The 21,785-nt window shown below is 39.3% G+C and overlaps 1 protein-coding gene across 1 annotated transcript; it reads right to left on the minus strand.

The window, feature by feature from the left end:
- Positions 1 to 16,795: 16,795 nt before the first annotated feature.
- LOC128740294 (transcription factor glial cells missing-like) lies at positions 16,796 to 21,310 on the minus strand. The gene is made up of 3 exons (XM_053835832.1): positions 21,300 to 21,310; positions 17,895 to 18,465; positions 16,796 to 17,827 (listed from the first exon to the last, which is right to left on the minus strand). Exons 1-3 carry the CDS (start codon positions 21,308 to 21,310, stop codon positions 16,796 to 16,798), a joined length of 1,614 nt encoding a protein of 537 aa, XP_053691807.1.
- Positions 21,311 to 21,785: the final 475 nt, after the last annotated feature.

Here is a 21,785-nt window from a genome sequence, read left to right on the forward strand (position 1 = left end):
ATATTGATTAATTTACAGATTACTTTATACAGTTTGCAGTCGTTGGGAGTCTTTGCTAATAAAGGTTAAGTGATACTCCGGACCCTCGGTGATGAACTTATAGTTTTAGATCAAAAGCCAGGCTGCAATAGGCCAAGGTTATAGCGCCTTATTTCACTCTCTGAAAATAGACTAAACTCACAACTACCAAGATCCAAATCAATTTCAAAAAACTACAAGGTATACAGCCCTAAGGGTTGTACGAAAGGGTGACGTAGGACTATATCAGATCATCAGATTAAAGACTAATGTAAACTGCATTTCTTGCATATGTATGTTTATAAGAATCTGTGAGTGTCATTGTTTAAGTGAATGTTTAAAAGAGAAGAGCGAAATATTCAGATTCAATTCTTCATTTAATGCAATGGTGGCTTGAAAATGCGTGGCGGGGGTACAACGCCTGCAACCTTTAAGACATAGAAATTTTTTTTAAAAATCACTTGGGTGCATCATAAAGGTTGAAATGGTAATGAATTATCATCCTACCACAGCGGTGAGGGCTCTCAAAGCATCGTAAAATAGATAAATTCAAAATAAATGTATGCCTCAAAAAACACAACACGCCAAATTTGGTGCCATTCACTTGATTAGTTCTCGAGTTATGAAGAAATTTGTATTACATTTGTATGGGATCTCCCCTTCTTAAAGAAAGCAAAGGTTCTAACCCCACAATAGAAAAAATCCCCCCCTGTTAAAAGACGGATGGGTATCAATATACCATAGAAAAAATTCCTGCCTTCTAAAACCCCCACATGCCAAATTTGGTTTCATTTGCTTGATTAGTTCTAGAGTTATGAGGAAATTTGTATTTCATTTGTATGGGAACCCCCCTTCTTAGAAGAAGAATGGGTCTAAGTACATCATAGAAAAACATCTTACCTCCAAAAACCCCCTCAAGCCAATATTGGTTCCTTTTGCTCGAATAGCTCTCGAATTATGAGGAAATTTGAATATTATTTGTATGGGGACCCCCTTCCTAAAGAGAGGAGGGGTCTCAATTCACCATAGAAAAATATTCTTGCCTTCTGAAACCCCTACATTCCAAATTTGATTCAATTTGCTTGATTAGTTCTAGAGTTTTGAGGAAATTTGTTTTTCATTTGTACGGGAGCCCCCCCCTCTTATAAGGAGAAGAGGTTTCAGTACACCGTAAAAAAAATAATCCTACCTTCTGAAACCCCCACATGCCAAATTTGGTTCCATTTGCTAGATTAGTTCTCGAGTTTTGAGGAAATTTGTGTTTTATTTGTATAGGAGTCCCCCTCTTACGCCCCCCTTAAAATTGCCCTTCTACCCCCCTTAAAATTGCTGGTCATTTTATCTATTGAACGACATATAAATTGTTCAGAAGTTTACTAGTTATAAACATTTGAAATCTTTCATTTAAACGTTACACTTCTATGTTCGTTTTTACAAAGTGCTACCCAGTCCCAGTATAGTTATCAAAGACGTAGTCTTACGTCAAAACAGTGTACATTCACACAAAATTAGTCATAGTTACATAAAACTTTTCTGTAAGAAACAAAATATATTGAAAACGATCTCACCAACATCAGCTCTCTTTCTCTTCTCCTTTGTTGCCTTTTATCATCTTCTGCGTTAGATAATGCTGACCTTTTTACCAATTCGTGAAACGAAACGTCCAAGATCCAAGAGAAAAGCGCATGGTCTTGAAATCAAAGTTGAAATTGAATTCGAAATTCGAAATAAATTGGAACACCGGCATAACTCCGGGACCATGTAACGCATATGGCTATGAGTACGACCTGTAGAAATTACGAAAATAGAAAAGATTTGCGAGCAAATTCCCAAATTTGGTAAAACATATTGAAAGATAAAAAAGTTACGGCCATTTTGATGAATTTTGCGGTGCCAAAAATGATGTAGATTTTATAGAGGTTAAAATGTTCTCTTTTTCATGAACTTAAAGCGTTTAGAAACATACAGCTTTGCAATATTTTTTGCAGATTTGCTGTTTATGAAATTAATCAATCTATTTATAATTGAGTACATACAAATCTGCAGAACAGGTCAAAAATATTTTTAACTGTTTTTCTCAATTGATTATTAAAACGAATGACCACCCCTTTAGAAATAAACTTCCAAACAGGGCTATTCGAAATTTTTTAATCTATCATGGCCAAAGCTAGCCGTCCGCTTGAATAAAGAAAATAATGCGCGTCAGAGCAATTGAAAAATCATTTCAATACGTCAGATTATCATCAACGTAATTATTACTTCTCACGTAAAACTCTCACCAGAAAATCACCACTTTACAGGATAACCAGTCGATTTTCCGTTCCACCGCATAACCATGCTGTAGATTCGTCGCACCAATTTTCCATCGATAAAGCGTCATAATAATAAACGGCCACCGTTTCTCCGTCTCGCTCTCGTACGCTGGTTTGCTTATCGAATTAACACTTTGGCCACGTCTGTCGCGGCGTTCTTCCAGTTCACCGCCGCTACTCATCTCCTGTCACCAGCAGCAACCAGTCAGACGCCGATAGATTCGATTATTCTGATCCTTTCACAGTACTGTGAACATTTTATGAACAACAAAAGCAAATTTAATAGTAGCACTTCGGCCAGAGTAGCATATTTAAGCTCACCCCTTTTTTCCTCCGGTACTGTGGCAAATGGAACCTTTCCCACTCATTGGGGTGAAAATCGTTCTGAGACATTGGACTTATTGTGGTATATACGTCCTCGAGTGCATTTAATGATGGGTTCATTTGCAACGTTATTGTTGCGTCTTTTTCACGTTTATTAGAACTTTAGGGACCCTCCTGTGGTGCTAAAGGGCTCCCTCTAAGAAATGGCTCAAAGGGTAGCAAGAAAACATTTAGATTATAAGAAATGATACGTGACGAAATCACAATACACTTTTGTTCCGTTTCACTGCGACATATTTCCGACGAATTTCCCGAGGTAGGTTTAGAAACGATCTCGATTGTCACAGCAGCTCTTCCCGCTAGCGAAACAATATCAGTCTTAGGAGTAATTAGTTCAGCAACCTAATTCCACCCTAATCCCACACTCAAATAAATTGTTTGATTACACAAAGCGACAAAAGTACAAGAGCAAATACAAATATTTGTCCGGTAAACTCTATCGATGTTCGACACGGAAAGCTGTGCAAATAACATTAGATCTCCAGTAGTAATGTTATGCGTTTCAAAAGCAGTGAATGAAATCTGATATCTGATCCTAGCGTCCCTTTCGTAGGCCTCTGACACCAATATTGACACGATGGATAAAACGAATAACTCTAACTTTAATCAAATAATGGACGGAAGCGTGTATCGACGGCTATGTATATAAGCAATCCGTTATTTTTACAGAGAATTTAAGAATTAATTGTTAAACTCCTGCAAGAGTCATGATAATTTCAAAGTTGGATATAGCTGCATTTTAGCGGCTTTTCAGCATATGTTTTAATTTTTAGCTTAACGTTTTTTTACACATTAGACTCTATGTCTAATTTTTTGCTTTCTCAACAAAAGCAATATTTGCTAGCTTTTAATACAGAATACATAAATCCTTTAAAAAAAGCAAATTCCAGTATAACAGTAAGTACCAGGCGTTCAGAAAATTGTCGTTAACACGTCAATCGACAATGAGGCGCTTGCCTCCCATGCCCACTTCAAAAGCTAATAGGCCACACTCGCAAACAGAGGTCGAAACGCATCATAGAATTGCTATCGATCAAATCACTGACAGCACAATGATATCTAATTGAACACTTTGATGTTTGGTTGTGAAAGGAAGGGTCGCCGGATATTCACGATCGAACGGCACGAGTTTATGTACAACACAGTCGTGTATACAAACATGAAGAGTAGGACATCGAAAATTTTGAATCCTGTTTGGCAGAGAAAAAACGGCCAATCCAAAGAGGCAAAGAGCACCTCAGTATTACCTTTTCCCGTATATAATTTGGAGAGGTTCATCGACATTTTCACTTTCAACATTTCGGTTATCCTCGAGTGCATTGGTCCAGGCTGCACGCATAACAATTCTCATCGAGGAACCAAGCGGACGGAGAGCTGCAGATGCAGCTGCATGCTTCCCGAATTGTTGTATATATAGTTAGTAGTCTAACCAAAATTATAACAAGGATAACGCAGAAACTGATCTGCGTATTTATTGAAATTGTCGAAAAAGGTACTTTGAAATTTTAGGTTGGTAGGTAATAACGCTGTATGAATCTACTCAAGTCTTGATATCTAGTTATAAAATAATTTTCCTTCGTTGTAAATCCCCATTTCATAATTATTCAGAGAACATAATATATTATATCAATCGATTCAAACTAGAGACTATTAATTAAGCACGCTGCACGCGTATCGAGTTTGAGAACAAAAAATACAATTAAAGAGTGTTACGATGAAAATTTGGTCATACAATGCGTGTAAATTGTTCAGTTATCCACATTCAGTAAATTGTTTTGATTGACTGTTACGGTAGTAATGAAAACGTCGTTTTTTAAGTCACAGGTACAGATATTTCTTGGTAAACATCGATTGTTTCATATGCTTGAAAATGTCTGTCAACTTCCCCTTTTGGTTTATGCTAAAAATAACTGCCAAGGAACAGGGGTGGACTGGCCCACCGGGCAACCGGGCAAATACCCAGTGGGCCCCAGTAAAAATTTCGTTGTTACACAAAATGAGATTTTCCAAAATTTTTGTTTCAGTTAAACTCTTTCTACGACTCACGAATGTTCAATTGCTGGGGCCCCATGATTTATAAAATCAACCGATTTGATGATTGAAAATTCAGCTTCAAATGGGACTATTGGGGCCCCGAACTTTAAACTAAAATTTATATTTCAATTAAACTTTTTCTATGACTCACGAATGTTCGATTGCTGGAGCCCCATGATTTATAAAATCAACCGATTTGATGATTGAAAATTCAGCTGCAAATGGGACTGTTGAGGTCCCGAACTTTAAACCAAAATTTCTCTTTCAATTAAACTTTTTCTGTGACTCACGAATGTTCGATTGCTGGGGCCCCATGATTTATGAAATCAACCGATTTGATGATTGAAAATTTAGCTGCAAATGGGACTGTTGAGGCCCCGAACTTTAAACCAAAATTTCTGTTTCAATTAAACTTTTTCTATGACTCACGAATGTTTGATTGCTGGGGCCCCACGATTCATAAAATCATTTAAGTTGAGCTGTTGGGGTCCAAGCTCCGAAAATATTACCAGCTTCAATTCTGAGTATTTAAAAATAGAATTAGTATTTCATCCGCAGTTATTTGACTACTTATAAATATTTAACTGTCGGCATAAGCTCCATACTCAGTTTACTTCAGTGGCGACGGTCCGTTATCGATCCTGCGTCGAATGAATTATGGTCCTCCAGTACTTAATCCTGGGCTACCAATCTTCAAACCCCTCGAATATCAGCTGAACGTGCATCATCCTCGATAGCGCACATCTATCAGTACGATGTCTACTCCGAAATCTACGGTCTCTTCTTGATTCTCTGCTTAAAATAATTTTGGCTACTCTTTCGTCGAGCATTCTAGACACGTGACCAGCCCAGCGCAGACTGCCACACTGTACTATCTTCATTATAACAGCATATTTGCATTGCTAATATAGCTCGTGGTTCATGCGTCTGCGCTACACTCCATTTTGGATTTTGCCAAATTTTACGCTAGAATCCCAAGCATTCGTCGATCAGCTTCTTTTAGCGTCCATGATTCATGTCCGTAAAGGGCCACCGAGAGGATTAGTGTTCTCTAGAGCGTCAGTTTCATGCGAATTTGCAAGCTACGGGACTTCAGCTACAAAATGTAATGCCTGCGTAAAGGCCAATTCGCAGCTGCAATTAGTCGTTTTATTTTGCGACTTACATCATTGTCACATGTTACGAGCATACCAAAATATATTCAGTTCCTCTTCGACACTAACACCATTTGGATTTCCATGCCATGTACTTCGTTTTGGCGGTGTTAATGGTAAGTCCCAATTTCTCAATAATTCACCTTCTTTCGCTGCTCTACTTTTGATTTCGGTGATATCGACGTCATCCGCCAAATCAAAAAGCACGTGAGGTCTCATCTGCTATTCTGACTCATAATTTTTACTCATCCAGCGTTACACGAATCAACGTAACTAGTTCTGTGGGAAAACCATGTCCTAGCGTTAACTGTCACAGCTCATTTCGTTTGACTGAATCGTATGCCGCCTTGAAATCCATAAAAATAAGATGAGTCTGCAAGTTGTACTCCCGGAACTCGTCAGGTCCTAGACGCAGGGTAAATATTTGATCCATCGTGAAGCGACCCTCATGAAAACCGGCTTGATACTCGCCGACGAAGAACTCAGCTAATGGACTCAGTCTAAAACACAGGATAGGGAGAGCACCTTATAGGCAAAATTGAGCAACGTAATGTCTCGATAGTTTTTACGCTCAAGTCCATGTCCGTTTTTGAAATTATGGGAAATGAGGCCATTAGACCACTCCTCCGATATTTATTTTCCTCCCATATTCTGTTCCTGACAATGAGGTGGCGAATTGTTTCGTACAGCTGCTCGCTCCCCGTTTTTAGAAGTTCAGCCAGGATACCATCCTTTACAGCAACCTTACCGTTTTTTAGCTCACTGATTGCTCTTTTGACCTCCTCCTGTGTTGGTGGCTCCACAGTCGCTCAAAATTCTTATCCTGTACCTGCTGAAACCTTCGTGTTTACTTCTCTATTCAATAGCGTCTGGAAATACTCTTCCACCTGGCTGCTACCGTCCTTGCACCTGACCGTTTTGTAGAAACTTCGTGTGTCGTTACTGATGAACCACTCCTCTGGACTAGCAAGCACGTGCTCTTTGTACTGGCGTTTTTAGACGGTGGGTTCTTTTTTCCGCAGCTCTACCAGGACGAACCAAAAAGATTCGCACAGAGTCTCGGGGATTCCTCACATTGGAATCGTGTGAAGAAATTCTACAGAGGATTCGTACAGAATACCTTGCTTATAGAAGCAGGATTCTTATAGGAGAATCCAAGAGTTTAATCCCATGAATAGCTATAACTCGGCACGGGAATCGCCTGCACTATGAACTGTTCGGTTCTGACGTGTAGACGCAGACTCATATATATTGAACTATTGACATCCTATCATTTACCACGCAAATCAAATCAAATGAAGATAGAATTAACAAAAGGGCGAATGTCGCAAGCGTAAACAAACCGAGTGAGAGTTGATTTTCCTATGCTGGTCCAGCAAAAAGTAACTCTCACTCGTTTTGTTTACATTTGCGACATTCGCCCTTTTGTTAATTCTATCTAGAAATATTCAAGCTGCGGCAGATCCTCCAAAAAGTCCATGAATACAGAATTCAACGCACAATTATTTCATTGATTTTAAAGTTGCGTATGATACCATCGACCGTAAAATCATGGCCATTCTAACCTCTCAGGGGACTTTATCAACGTGATGGTCCCTCATGTGGGTTGTTCAACATGCCGTTACAGGATGTTATGAAAGGAACAACACACAGGCACAATCTTCAGCAAATCTAGTTAGTTCGTCTGCTTTCCCAATGAAATGGATATTGTCGATAGAACAACATCTGTGGTGGTGGCTGAACAAACTAAAACTCAAAGTAGCGAAGATTGAGTTGAAGAAAAATGCGTCCAAACTAAAGTACCGTGAACCGCCAATATGACGCACACGCTAAAAGATGGTGAGTCGGTCCTAATGACGAGTGAGTTTGTTTTGTTTCAATCGTGCATCGAGCATGCTGCCCGTTCTTCCCGTACTCGACACTCGACAATGAATGAGCCGAGTCAAGTTGCACGATATGACTTACAAAATAGAGTCCATAATTATTCGATGTACTGTCCTTCTAACGCTGATGTCTCTTGAGTAGATGCCGTTTTTTGTATTAATTTACTATCATGAGAATATTGCAAAGTGGGGCCTCTAATCTCAATGGCTCGGTGGGCCCTTTGGCTCCCATTCCGCCCCTGCCAAGGAAGCTAACATAGGTTTCGTCGTCTTTCACCGCGCAATCGGACCAGCATCGCCTCGTTCAGCGTACGGGATCGTGTTTTGACTGTCCTGTCCATTGTACTTTAGAATCACTACCTTATTCTAAAGTTGACAATCTGGCTCGTTTTTAGCTCGATACAGGGTTTGACAACAATATCAGCTTGTTTGTGATATTTTGGACGGTGAGTTTGGGGTTCCGCTTGAAAGCGCTGGCCACTCTGTCGCCTCTACGTCTTTCAGCTTTCTCTTTTCCTGCAATCCAAGTGTCTTGGCTGTTGATAAACGCTTCCCGAGCACTTTTATTACCTTGATTGCAGTTGATTTGGCAACTATGTCAGAGGAGTTGAGTTTGTAAAATATAAATATGTAATTACATCAGCCGAATTAAACTTAAAACTCAGTTGTTTCCTAAACCAGTTAGAAGAGTTTCTAAAAACTAAATTTAGTTTTTCTCTATGCTACAATATTTAGTTTTTCTCTATGCAACAATATTTATTTTGTACATACATAATTATCCACGTTATCAACTGCTGTTGGAGGGCAGAAAGTGCCACAAATATTATATCAGCTTTTGAACTCAAATCGACATACAACTTTAACGCAACGATTTTTCCCAAGCTGAATAGCACATTAGCATCAACAAATTATTATCTGCAATAAAAATCTCCATGAGTTCGGGCTGGACCAAAATTTAGAAAAGACGTTACGCTTGGTTTCTTTGCTTTGTGGCCTTACCCATTCGACGGTAACCAACGCAACAAATCCTCGCTGACTTCTGTTCGGTTTCGGGGTTTTCTGCTGCTTTGTTTTCCACACACCGCATCACACATCACTTCTAGAGCAGCGATATCCGTCCGAACCCGAACAGCCAGCGTCGTACCACAAAACAGACCGTGCAACCGATCCCGGGGTTCCGTTCGACAAACTTTCTGCTTAAGGACAATATAATACGTTGTATACCCTCACGAAAGTAGCAAATTAAGATTCCCTCGCATTCTTCTCACTTCTTGATTTCCGCTACCAGTGCTGCTCCCTTCGCCCTCCACCGGGATGGTGACAGAGTCGGTACAGTATAAAGCTATTGTTGATGTGGAGAGCAGAATGCCAGTTTTAGGAATATAAGCTTGTATAATTCAGAAGGGCCTCAAGTGCCATGACATGTTGAACAAATGTGGTCATAGTTGGAGTAGTGCTCTTGAGCTTTGCGTAACAGCATTTCTGATTGTCGATCCTTTTTGGAAGGGCGGCAGGCAGAGAACAAATAAATAACAATGGTCAAATGCGGGGTAATTATATACTTCCTTGATGCGACAATTGAACTAAAGGGACATACAGAAAATCTTGCGGAAAAGGTACTTCTGTATATCCATATCCAGATATCAATTGCCGTATCGAGATAGTTTGTTTAACATCAAGCCTACAGCAATGTTTTTCATTTATTTTTTCAATAAATAGCAAAGTTTCTATGACGAATATTTACAAAGTTCTAATAACAAAAACTTTATTTGATTTTTTTACCTAGGTCAAATAAAGCTAAAATAGGTTTAAGATGTCTCCGCCGACGGCGAAGACTACTCGGTGTCCGAGGAATTGGAGAGCGATAACCCTCAACCGTGTTACATGGAGAAACTTTATTCAACAAGCTTTGTCTTAGGATGGCAAGCCACCTAAAGTAAGTAAGGTTTAAGATGTGTTTGAACACACGACACAAAGTTTTCAGGTTACATAAACGACTAAAATTTTTAAATTTTTTTTTCACTAGGTATTTTTATCGCAGATTTCGATTCTATAAACTTTTCCGCTTACTTTAATACTAATTTTGTAATGATCCGACCATGAGAAATGAATGGAAAACAATCATCTACATTTTTGTTTTGTTGGTACAAGTTTGAAGAAGTCTTTTCTAACTTTTGAGCTTTGTAAATAAAAAATACCTTGAAAAAAGAAGAAGAAAAAAAGATGGTTGAAAATTCCATTCTTCTTGTCTTCTCTTTCTTTTTTCTCTGCTTGTTGTTTGTGTACAAAGCTCAAGAGTTATAAACGTCTTCTCCAAACTTTTTCCGCCAAAACCAAAAAAAAAATTGTCCCAATTATTTTCCGAGAAAAAGAACATAAACTATTAGAATCGTGTTTTAACGCGGTGGCGTTTTATTACGATGAGTTTGTTTGGCGCCGCACTGGAATAGGCTTGTTATGACAACTGTATATTGTTATATTTCTTAGTTACAATTTTATTTAATTTATTGTAGTAAACGATGTAAACGACAAAAATATGCATATAAACAATTTTAGTCATCCCCCATTGTCGTCCCCTCCGTCTGGATACGTGCTTTTTATGCCTAGTAATGAATTGAACTTGACTGTTGAAAGCTTTAGATGAAAGTATAATCCATTGACGTTCCGTAGGTACCTATGTTTCACGGCTGTCGTACTTTCTTTTACTAATAACACCTGTATTTTTAAAAATTGAAGAAATTATTTCGTATTTAAAACAACACGTCTTCGGGAACTGTATCAGAACTTTTCCAGTAGGCCATTATTTTGACTTACAACTAATATTTTTTTCCTCATTTGGATGTCAAATTCAGAAACGATTATTTATTGTACATTATGTTTCTACAAGGAGAGTGCGCCATTTGTCTGGAATTGTTGGGATCTGTCGAAATGGTTAAGTTTTTGGACTGTACGCATCCCTTCCATAAGATGTGTATCGGTAAATGGCTTTCGGTATCCCCATGCTGTCCAACGTGCCGAACTCCCATGGAATCTTCTGTGCCGATAACCGCGACAGCCGCAACCAACAGTGGGGACCATAGTTTTGAAACAAGTATCATCGACATTGAGGATTCGCTGGAAGAAATCTCCGAGCATTCTGATATGGACGATCGGGAGGATATTTTTTACAACAGTGAAGATATATCTAACGTGTTCGATGAGGATTCTGATGAGTTAGAAATGTTCGACAGTTTCAATGAATACTCAACTGGAGAAGAGCAAATTATTGATTTAACAGAACCATTTTAAATAGCGTTTTTTATGTAATTATTTTTGAATTAGTTTTCAAACAATTGATTGTTAAAAAGCAGCCTATACAACTGTACTTGTTTAGTTTCAATTGATTAATATTGCTCCATTTTGGATGGCAGTTAAACACATCGAATCCAATAAAATGTCAATCACTGCTACCATCTATTTCTAGTTTCTCGACCGGTTAGAGTTTGTGACGCTCACGATGCCTCTGTTAAGGCCCAGACACAATGCATACGGATTTTACTACGTTGCGGCAAATTGATAGTTTTTCCATAGGTTTTCTGTCAAATTACCGCAACGTAGTAAAATCCGTATGCATTGTGTCTGGGCCTTTAGACCTAGGATTACGACCAAGTTTAGTTCAAAAAATCGTGTAAGGGACTCCATTTCCGAACATATTTTATTCAACAGCGAGAAGGGAAGTTGGTATTGTAATGTAGTGAAGCAACACCAAAATTCAAAAAATTCAGTCAAGCACTCACGATATGATATGGTACCACCTTATATGTTAAATAACGATATTGCAAAAAAAGGAGCGAAGTCGTGGCATTTGGATGTTGTGAAAGTTGATCAAACGAATTTTCTTTTTCAAGTAAATTAAACTCTAAAATTAATATCAAAAAAATTACTACTCAGCAGGGTTGTCCTGCTCTCTAAGTTTCAATTTTTCTTATTTGCATGCTGTCCTCTACAAATTCCCAGTTGGCTATGACGCTGGCCTAATAAGCCACTCGTCGTATGTTCGAATCTCGACTGGGAGAGGCCGTTAGAGTCAATAGGATCGTAGCAATTGGCCTGCAATTGTCCTGCACTCTAACAGCTGGCTGCGAAGTCTGTCATATAAAAAACAGAAGGTCAAGTTTCGATAACGGAATGTAGCACCTAGGCTTTGCTTTGCTCTACAAATTACAAGTATAAAGTTGTATAAGTACAAATTGGTAATATCGGAACACAAAGAGCTGAACTGCCCTGCAGGTTACTGGTCAATTGCAGATGCGGATTAGCTAAATTATATCGAATCATGATCATTTATGCCACCACTAACATGCTGCAGTTGCAAGGCACTCGCGATATGGAAATTTTATCCTACATCTTAAACGAATTTCAAACACTCAAAAGAAGCTCGAGTGTTGATTTTCATGAAAAAATATTTATCTGAAGAACAGCCAGGTATGAAAAATTTTCTTTTTAGTTTTTCTTGCCAACGCTCTTCCCAAATATTTTTTCAGTTTGAAAATATCACAAAATTGAAAAAAGCATGTAAACTACTCATAGAAAAAATTTGAGGTCGAACAGTTAGTTCTAAATGTCATTTTTCTTCAAAAGTAAAAAAGAGAAAGTTCGCACCATAATTTTTTTCAGAATTTTTCAGAATTCTTGTTTTTGAAAGATGATAACTTTTGAACGCATGTTCAAAATGTATTGATATTAATATCAAAATGTCAGGAAATCTGATCTGAACATATTTTTCATATTGTCAATTCAAGACAAACTGTCTGTCTGTCTGTCTGTCTGTCTGTCTGTCTGTCTGTCTGTCTGTCTGTCTGTCTGTCTGTCTGTCTGTCTGTCTGTCTGTCTGTCTGTCTGTCTGTCTGTCTGTCTGTCTGTCTGTCTGTCTGTCTGTCTGTCTGTCTGTCTGTCTGTCTGTCTGTCTGTCTGTCTGTCTGTCTGTCTGTCTGTCTGTCTGTCTGTCTGTCTGTCTGTCTGTCTGTCTGTCTGTCTGTCTGTCTGTCTGTCTGTCTGTCTGTCTGTCTGTCTGTCTGTCTGTCTGTCTGTCTGTCTGTCTGTCTGTCTGTCTGTCTGTCTGTCTGTCTGTCTGTCTGTCTGTCTGTCTGTCTGTCTGTCTGTCTGTCTGTCTGTCTGTCTGTCTGTCTGTCTGTCTGTCTGTCTGTCTGTCTGTCTGTCTGTCTGTCTGTCTGTCTGTCTGTCTGTCTGTCTGTCTGTCTGTCTGTCTGTCTGTCTGTCTGTCTGTCTGTCTGTCTGTCTGTCTGTCTGTCTGTCTGTCTGTCTGTCTGTCTGTCTGTCTGTCTGTCTGTCTGTCTGTCTGTCTGTCTGTCTGTCTGTCTGTCTGTCTGTCTGTCTGTCTGTCTGTCTGTCTGTCTGTCTGTCTGTCTGTCTGTCTGTCTGTCTGTCTGTCTGTCTGTCTGTCTGTCTGTCTGTCTGTCTGTCTGTCTGTCTGTCTGTCTGTCTGTCTGTCTGTCTGTCTGTCTGTCTGTCTGTCTGTCTGTCTGTCTGTCTGTCTGTCTGTCTGTCTGTCTGTCTGTCTGTCTGTCTGTCTGTCTGTCTGTCTGTCTGTCTGTCTGTCTGTCTGTCTGTCTGTCTGTCTGTCTGTCTGTCTGTCTGTCTGTCTGTCTGTCTGTCTGTCTGTCTGTCTGTCTGTCTGTCTGTCTGTCTGTCTGTCTGTCTGTCTGTCTGTCTGTCTGTCTGTCTGTCTGTCTGTCTGTCTGTCTGTCTGTCTGTCTGTCTGTCTGTCTGTCTGTCTGTCTGTCTGTCTGTCTGTCTGTCTGTCTGTCTGTCTGTCTGTCTGTCTGTCTGTCTGTCTGTCTGTCTGTCTGTCTGTCTGTCTGTCTGTCTGTCTGTCTGTCTGTCTGTCTGTCTGTCTGTCTGTCTGTCTGTCTGTCTGTCTGTCTGTCTGTCTGTCTGTCTGTCTGTCTGTCTGTCTGTCTGTCTGTCTGTCTGTCTGTCTGTCTGTCTGTCTGTCTGTCTGTCTGTCTGTCTGTCTGTCTGTCTGTCTGTCTGTCTGTCTGTCTGTCTGTCTGTCTGTCTGTCTGTCTGTCTGTCTGTCTGTCTGTCTGTCTGTCTGTCTGTCTGTCTGTCTGTCTGTCTGTCTGTCTGTCTGTCTGTCTGTCTGTCTGTCTGTCTGTCTGTCTGTCTGTCTGTCTGTCTGTCTGTCTGTCTGTCTGTCTGTCTGTCTGTCTGTCTGTCTGTCTGTCTGTCTGTCTGTCTGTCTGTCTGTCTGTCTGTCTGTCTGTCTGTCTGTCTGTCTGTCTGTCTGTCTGTCTGTCTGTCTGTCTGTCTGTCTGTCTGTCTGTCTGTCTGTCTGTCTGTCTGTCTGTCTGTCTGTCTGTCTGTCTGTCTGTCTGTCTGTCTGTCTGTCTGTCTGTCTGTCTGTCTGTCTGTCTGTCTGTCTGTCTGTCTGTCTGTCTGTCTGTCTGTCTGTCTGTCTGTCTGTCTGTCTGTCTGTCTGTCTGTCTGTCTGTCTGTCTGTCTGTCTGTCTGTCTGTCTGTCTGTCTGTCTGTCTGTCTGTCTGTCTGTCTGTCTGTCTGTCTGTCTGTCTGTCTGTCTGTCTGTCTGTCTGTCTGTCTGTCTGTCTGTCTGTCTGTCTGTCTGTCTGTCTGTCTGTCTGTCTGTCTGTCTGTCTGTCTGTCTGTCTGTCTGTCTGTCCCTATGTTCCTTATAGAATCAAAAACTACTGAACAGATCGTCGTGAAAATTTGTATGTAGGGGTTTTTGGGGTCAGGGAAGGTTCTCTCGATGGCAAAAGACCCCTTCCCCCACTAAGGGGGGGGGCTCCCATACAAATCTATGCCCATAAAAATGGATTTCTGTCCGCCCTATGTTCCTTATAGAATCGAAAACTACTGAACCGATCGGAGTGAAAATTTGCATGTAGGGGTTTTTGGTGCCAGGGAAGGTTCTTATGATGGTTAGGGACCCCTCCCCCCACTAAGAGGGGGTGCGGGCTCCCATACAAATGAAACACAAATTTCTGCATAACTCGAGAACTAATTAATCAAATAGAACCATATGTGGCATGTGGGTTTTTTTGTAGGCAATTTTTTTTCTATGGTGAATTGAGACCCCTCTCCTCTTTAGAAGGGGAATAATGACCCCTCTCCCTTTTAAGAGGGGGGGCTTCCATACAAATGAAATACAAATTTCCTCGTAACTAGAGAACTACTCAAACAAATGGAAACAAATTTTGCATGTGGGGGATTTTTTAGGTAGAATTTTTTTTATGATGGTTTGAGATCTCTCACCCCTGTGGTAGCGGATTAAGGACTCTAATACAAACAAAACAGAAATTTTTGCGTAACTCGAAAACTAATCGAGCTCGAGCAATTTTAGACTCTTCCATAAAACATAACAGACAATAACAAGACCACCAAAAACTATCTGCAGCCCCCGCAGAAATCACCTCTGTCTAGGTTTATTTGTTTTACTAGATCTACTGACCTGTATTACTTTCCTTCAGTTGGGTCCGAACGAGTGACAACGAGTAAGGAGAGGATCACCCCGAGGTTCGAAATGGTATTTTCCACGAAAAGGTTTTTCGCGAAATGGTATTCGGCGAAATGTTATATGTTATCACGGCGAATATTGAAGTGCTATATACTTTATTTTATCTGGCAAAGTAAGGGGGGATTTTCTGCTTTTTTTGTCGGACGGTTTGACCACTTCGACCATTATTTTGATCTATTGTGGTATACTTTTTCTTTTGTCTAGGTATTAGTTGCCGACAAAACACTATTGATGGAAGTGTTCGTCATTGTCAATTCATACCTCTTCTCCCAGTCCGGCATTGCACTTATTATGAAGTTTGGAATATGCAGACCAGATTTCGAAAGGCTCCACTGTTCCTTTACCGAAGGTTCTTAGTCTGCGAAGAGTTAGTGCACAGCAGATGTTCTGCAGTTTCGCTTTCGAATTCGCAGAGTTTGCAAGTATCATTGTCCAGCCTACCAATCGTTTTGAGATGGCGTTTGCTCGGACAGTGACCGGTAAATAGTCCTATTATTATACTTAGTTCGGTTTTCTTCAAATTAAGCAAGTTTTTAACTTTACTGTGAGGAAAAATTGAAAATTTGTAAATTAAACTACCCATTCTTTCAAAGTGACGTAACTAAGGTTGAGCTTCTCAGAAACTCGCTAAACTCGAGATTGTAACAGATTCACGATTTACTTACAACACATTTTAATTCGTAGCAATACGAAGTTTGTCGGGTCGGCTAGTACCTCAATAAAACGAAAGGTAATTATTAATACTGCAATTAAACCTTTATAAAATTTAATTAAAACCAAGAGGCTTTAGAATTGTTACTTGGGGTTTTGTGTAGTGAATATGTTGTATTAGCAAAAATTTTCACATTTTATAGTGATAACTTTTGAATGTGAAAATTTTTCTATGGACTTATATTTATTTGACTGAACTATAAGTATTAATCTGGTCTGAAAAGATCGTCGCACTGAATTGTCATCCATTAAAACGTAAGCACTGATTCACTTTCTATAGTTTCGGATTTTTAAACATCGAATTTAACACTCAGACTAATGTTATTGACATCTTTATTCACTATTAAAATACATATGACTAGAGTTGTTTTAACAAAAACATCATTTGTATAACCGCTAATTACATTTGGAAACACTTCATTTTTTCTATAATATATTTGTAATCAGTACTGAGGCAGAGAAATAATATCTATGCAATGTGAAATTAAACTTAAGACTTCTACACTGGTGCTGTTGGATAATTCACGTTGAAACTTAATCGAGTTGAATTAGTTCATTTACCTATGAGTTAACTCATAGCAACAAATTCAATTTTTCAACAAGTTTTTTTTATCATGTTTTTTATATGCTAACTTTGCAGGAAGCCAAATTTCTTTATTTCTTAAAGCGGTTCCTCACTGATCAGAGATCTTTTTTTCCTCGTCGCATTTCAGCAATAATTTGTCAATCCTTATTACCCTCCATTACTACCACCTTACACATTTAACTCAAATATTCCGACTGTTCCAGCAGATAGTAATGCTGCTGCTGACTGCCGCCAGCAATGACGGTATCGGTTTGATGCCAGTAATTGGTGCCGGTTCCACTTCCAGCACTTCCACCACCGCCAACCCACCAGTTATCAGCAGCATGAAGTGCCGAATGCTCCACGGCACCATTTGGTACGAGGGCGTCTCCATTAGATCCTTCACTGTGGTATCCTGCACCGAATGGCTGAATCATCGACGTTGTTGCAGCCGCCGCATTTGGCGATGCAGAATTACTATAATTTTCGTAGCAAAAGCTTTCCAGCAGTTGATTGGCTGTACCATTCTGAACGGTATCAGCGGAAAGCTTGCTTTGCGACACGCAACTCGTTTGGCCAGTAAAAAACGAATTGATGTCATCGCTCAAACGCAGGTTCATCTTGTTCATATCGGGCAAAGTGGCGTTGTTGTTATTAGTGTGTGCGCCATGATAATCGACTTGCGGGCTCGAGTAATAGGAGAAGTCGTCAAACATGCTAGAACCGCTAGTTAGACTTGCGGTATCCGTGTCGGTGCTGTTAGTTTCGTACTTGATACAATCAAGATATCGGCTGCCGTAGTCGTTAGGACTGGTTAAATTGTTGTTCTTATAGATGTTGCCACTTTCCATGTCTAGAACCGTGGGCGGCGATACTCCCAGCGAATGTAGGCTAGTGCTGGAGCAGCTTGGCTGTTTGTTGATTGGTCGAATGGGTTGATCCAGCTGGAATATTTCCTCCGGATGAATGAAGCTGGAACTGTCGTAGTAATATGAGTAGTTGTAGTCTTGATTTGACGAATGAACGTTGCTTGAATGGCTGGTGGGTGCAAGTCCAACTCCGTAGCTGCACTGGTTGTTTGATTTATAGTTGCTTTGGAATGTCAAATTATAACTGTTCTCCACACCTAGGCGACTCAGCTGGTTGACACCGGATTGACTAGCAGATAGAGATTTGCTTGACTCCAGCAGCTGCCTTGTGGCTTTTTTGGTTTGTTTGACACCTGTAATCTAGTTGAAGCAGAAAAAAATGGTTTGTTAGAAACGTGTGTTTTCTAGGATTTTTATTTCTATTTACCTTTGTAACTTTTGATTGTATTGCTTTGAGCACACGCTCCCGTCGGCCGATTCCCAGAATTTTACGTGTCTCTCCGGACGATTTGGACTCTGGCCGAGGATGATCGTGTACTCCTTTGGCTTGGAAGAAAATAGCGTTGGTGGTGTGACGCCAAAAGTGCGTTACAGGATAACCACAATGTCCACGGCAAGGCAATATCTCCAAAATTCCTCCAACGCACAAGCGATTCGGGCATGTCTTTCCCTGTTGCTTCCGACGGGCCTTATCGCAAATTGCCGGCCGGAGAGTTATTTTGTCCCCATTCGGGAGGACACACCTTGCCGAGCAAACCAACACACCCAGGCAGCTTTTCTTCAAGATGCTAACGTTGTGGTTATTTGTATTCCTCATGGCCCAACCGGACGAGTGCCGTTTGGCTTGTTCATCCATGGCGCGATATATGTAGCGACAGTGTCCATCGCTCCACTCGTTGAAATCATCCAGATCCGCTTCACAGACGGGCGGCACGTTGGGATCGTTGATGTCCCACTCGAGTCCAACTCGACTGTTCGAGGTGATAACGTTCGATTGCCTGAATAGCAAGATAAGATGCATTTAGAAGATTGATTAACCAGACTTAACTTATTGAATCAATAATTATTAGAGATGAAAAAAACGCTACTTCTAGCTTGAAATGAAGAAGAATATGGCAACAAGACCCATGGATTTTCAGATATTTTTACGGATGGTTTTTCGGCTTGCAGTCTGTAGTTAGCAGCTAAAACGAAAATTTAAACAATAAGCTAAACATCGTCTTGGCTAACTACAGACTGCAAGCCGAAACCCCACCCATAAAAATAACGTATCAAGTCGACAAATACACATTCAAGATATTCAGATAATTATCACTTTGAGCTGCGGAACGCTTGTACCCCCAAAACTGGAGCATAACATCTTTTGAATGACAATTTATTACTTTTTACGTTGAATAGCAACGTATTAGACAACAAAAGTAATGAGTAAGATTGTCATGTGTGTTTCTGAGAGGAAAGCCTCTAGCAAGGTTTTAGAGCAAATTGTAAACCAAATTTGACATCTTGATGTCACGGATTTTGATTACTCGGTATGATTTCATTTTGGTTAACTTAGTGGTTAAAATATCAAAATTGATTGTTAAGATTCTGCGTCGTAAAATCAAGTTGAATACTACTTTTGCTTTCTAAAATACCACACGGAATACTTATCTTGCTGTTACACAAAATTAACGGGAAAGCTGAATTAGTTTTCATTTTGCTAAATAATTATCATTTATATCATAAATGGATTTCATTTATATCATAAGTGAAACATGTGAACACATTCTCTTTAATAACAATGAAAGTAAAGTGAATTATGAAACATTATAAGTGCCATTTAAACTCGGTAATAAAACATGATTTCTAAATGATTTCAACGTCAAAATAGGCAAAATTTTAACATATTTTTGTTGTCAAAACTTACTCAGTTATTAGTCTACTCGAAATAAACCTTAGGTATAAACAAAATTAAGTAAACGATTAGAAAGTCCTAGTCGGTTTCGAAATATAATACTTGTCTAAAAAACCTCTAAGTATGTCTGAATCTCTACTATGAATAACTGTTAGAGTCAATGGAATCGTAGTGCTAGGCTCGCAGTAATCATTTACACTAAACTACTTGCTGCTTCTAGGATTTGAACTGTGCAAAACAAACATTTTCGACATGTCAAAACACTATTATTCGACTGGTAATGCATATTATTAGTTTTTGGTTATCAAAGCTATTACAGAATTGCTTATCGTTGCTTTGAAAGTATAATGTTCATGGTTTTTAGATGTCAATAAATTAATGTGGATAGTTATTTTGTCCCACAACATCCAGCAAATGTAATTATATTTCTTGCAGCTAAGTACAGAGTGAATAGTAATAACTGTTAGTGTTTTTGAACGTGTTTAATCAAAAATGAGTTTATCACAGATGTGCCTGTGAATATTGACGTTTAAAGTGTATTCAAGTATCAAAACAGTTTGCTAGCTTGTCTTGAATTTTCATTCTTGGACGCAAAAAGGGAACTTGAAGAATATTTTGAAAGATGATCTTCGTTTGATTCCGTACAAACAAAAAACAACGGGTGCACAATTTGATTGAAAAGCAGGAAATTGCAAAAGTCGAAAGATGTCGGCAGCTGCTCAAGCGGCATGGTGATTGTGAAATTCTGTTTGCGGACGAAAAAAGGTCCCTGCTACCGGATCACTATAACCAACTCACTGATCGGATGCAGCATATCTTTCTGATATTCCTCAGGACAAACTGGCTGTTGAAAGGTTTCAGAATGAATGGCATGAGGATGTTTCTCCTAAAATATGAATAAAACTTATGACCCATTAGCTGTTTATTGAACCTGAAAATGAACACTAAATATTAAATCGATAATGTTTTGAAGAACAATTTGCTTCACATCATCAAAAAACACTACAAGAGTGCATAATACTGCTTCCAACAAGATTCTACAGCGTCTCACCAGGCGAAAATTACACACGTTTGGTGTGAGAACAATTTTCCGGATTTTATTTCTTCGAAACAGTGGCCCGCCTTTTCACCTGATTTTAAATCCTCTCGACTTCTGTGCACGGGGTTACATGCTAGGTAAACTAGGGAGCACTAAAAGATTGACTCCGGATACTCTCAAGCAACGCTAGGAGAAGATTTGAGATGAAATGCCTTAGGATATCGTGCATACCAGCTGTAACGCTTTTCAACAACGATTGCGATTGGTAATTAAAGCAAAGGCAGAAGGATTTGAATTGAACTAATTTAAAACAAACGTTATGGATATACTTTACACAAAATACACTCTAAATTAAAATTTATGCAAGCGGCTTATTTTTGTGACCATTTACTTTTCTGTCAGTTATTACTACTCACACCATATAGCAATTTATACCCGATCTCAAAATTCTTGAACTATTACACCGATGTAATTCGATTTATTCTGTCATTTATTATAACAGTAGTACGTCCTCTAAAAAGTTAAATAAAGCCTTGTTAACTCCCATCAAGTATCAAGATGCTGGATAATTGCGTGGACCAGTATTACGATGCTGTTGACCCTAACAGTTCTTCCCAGCTGAGTTTCGTAAATACGACAACTGGCCAGCACAGTACCGCAAGACCAAGCAATTTGGTCTGTAATTTTATACGAGTGGAAACTGAAATTTTGTGATACAAATTAACTTATACATTCAAAACATCATCGCTGGAGCAAGTTATTTTTGAAAAACTTGAAATTATAAGGTTTTGAAATTTTAAATCGATCCATAGTACCGTTAGGAAAAACGGTCTTAAACTGTTGGTCTTAGTCAAAGAAAACCTGTTACTGCTATCATGATATTCATTTAAACTACTTACACAATCACCATGTTTTCCAGTCACAATTCTAATTGATATATTTTCCTTTTAGCACGTAGCACTCGTACCCAGCAAAGTTCAGCACAGCTTAATTTAATTTCAATGTTTAATTCAATTTCACCATCAAACGTATTGTTTTTTCGCTACTCCGTTTTATTCGATTGAATGTTTACTCAGAGCACAACACAAATTGATTCCATTTCGGTTACTTCGCTGATGGTTTCACTTTTCAAATGGTGTTTTTTATATTTTAATTGATCCTCTTGGCCTTCGTATCATCACACCATCACTAGTTATTCCCGCGCATACATTAGAGTCTGTCGCAAATTCATTCTTCACAATGCAATCATTTCTCAAGACCGCAATATCCGACACTAAAACTTTACACTGTCTGTTTGGTCGCTATTTAACGGGATCACGCTCAGAAAAACACGTCCAACCTAGCGAGCTGCGCAGCGAAAACTAAACATGAAAACGAAAGCCACT

The sequence above is a fragment of the Sabethes cyaneus genome, chromosome 3, assembly GCF_943734655.1.
Source record: "Sabethes cyaneus chromosome 3, idSabCyanKW18_F2, whole genome shotgun sequence".
NCBI lineage: Eukaryota > Metazoa > Arthropoda > Insecta > Diptera > Culicidae > Sabethes > Sabethes cyaneus.

What these genes read in the sequence shown, in the direction of transcription:
- LOC128740294 (XM_053835832.1), bottom strand. An exon ending in TACAATCAAAAGTTACAAAG is followed by an intron (nt 17,828 to 17,894) that starts GTAAATAGAAAT and finishes TGCTTCAACTAG; the next exon opens with ATTACAGGTGTCAAACAAAC.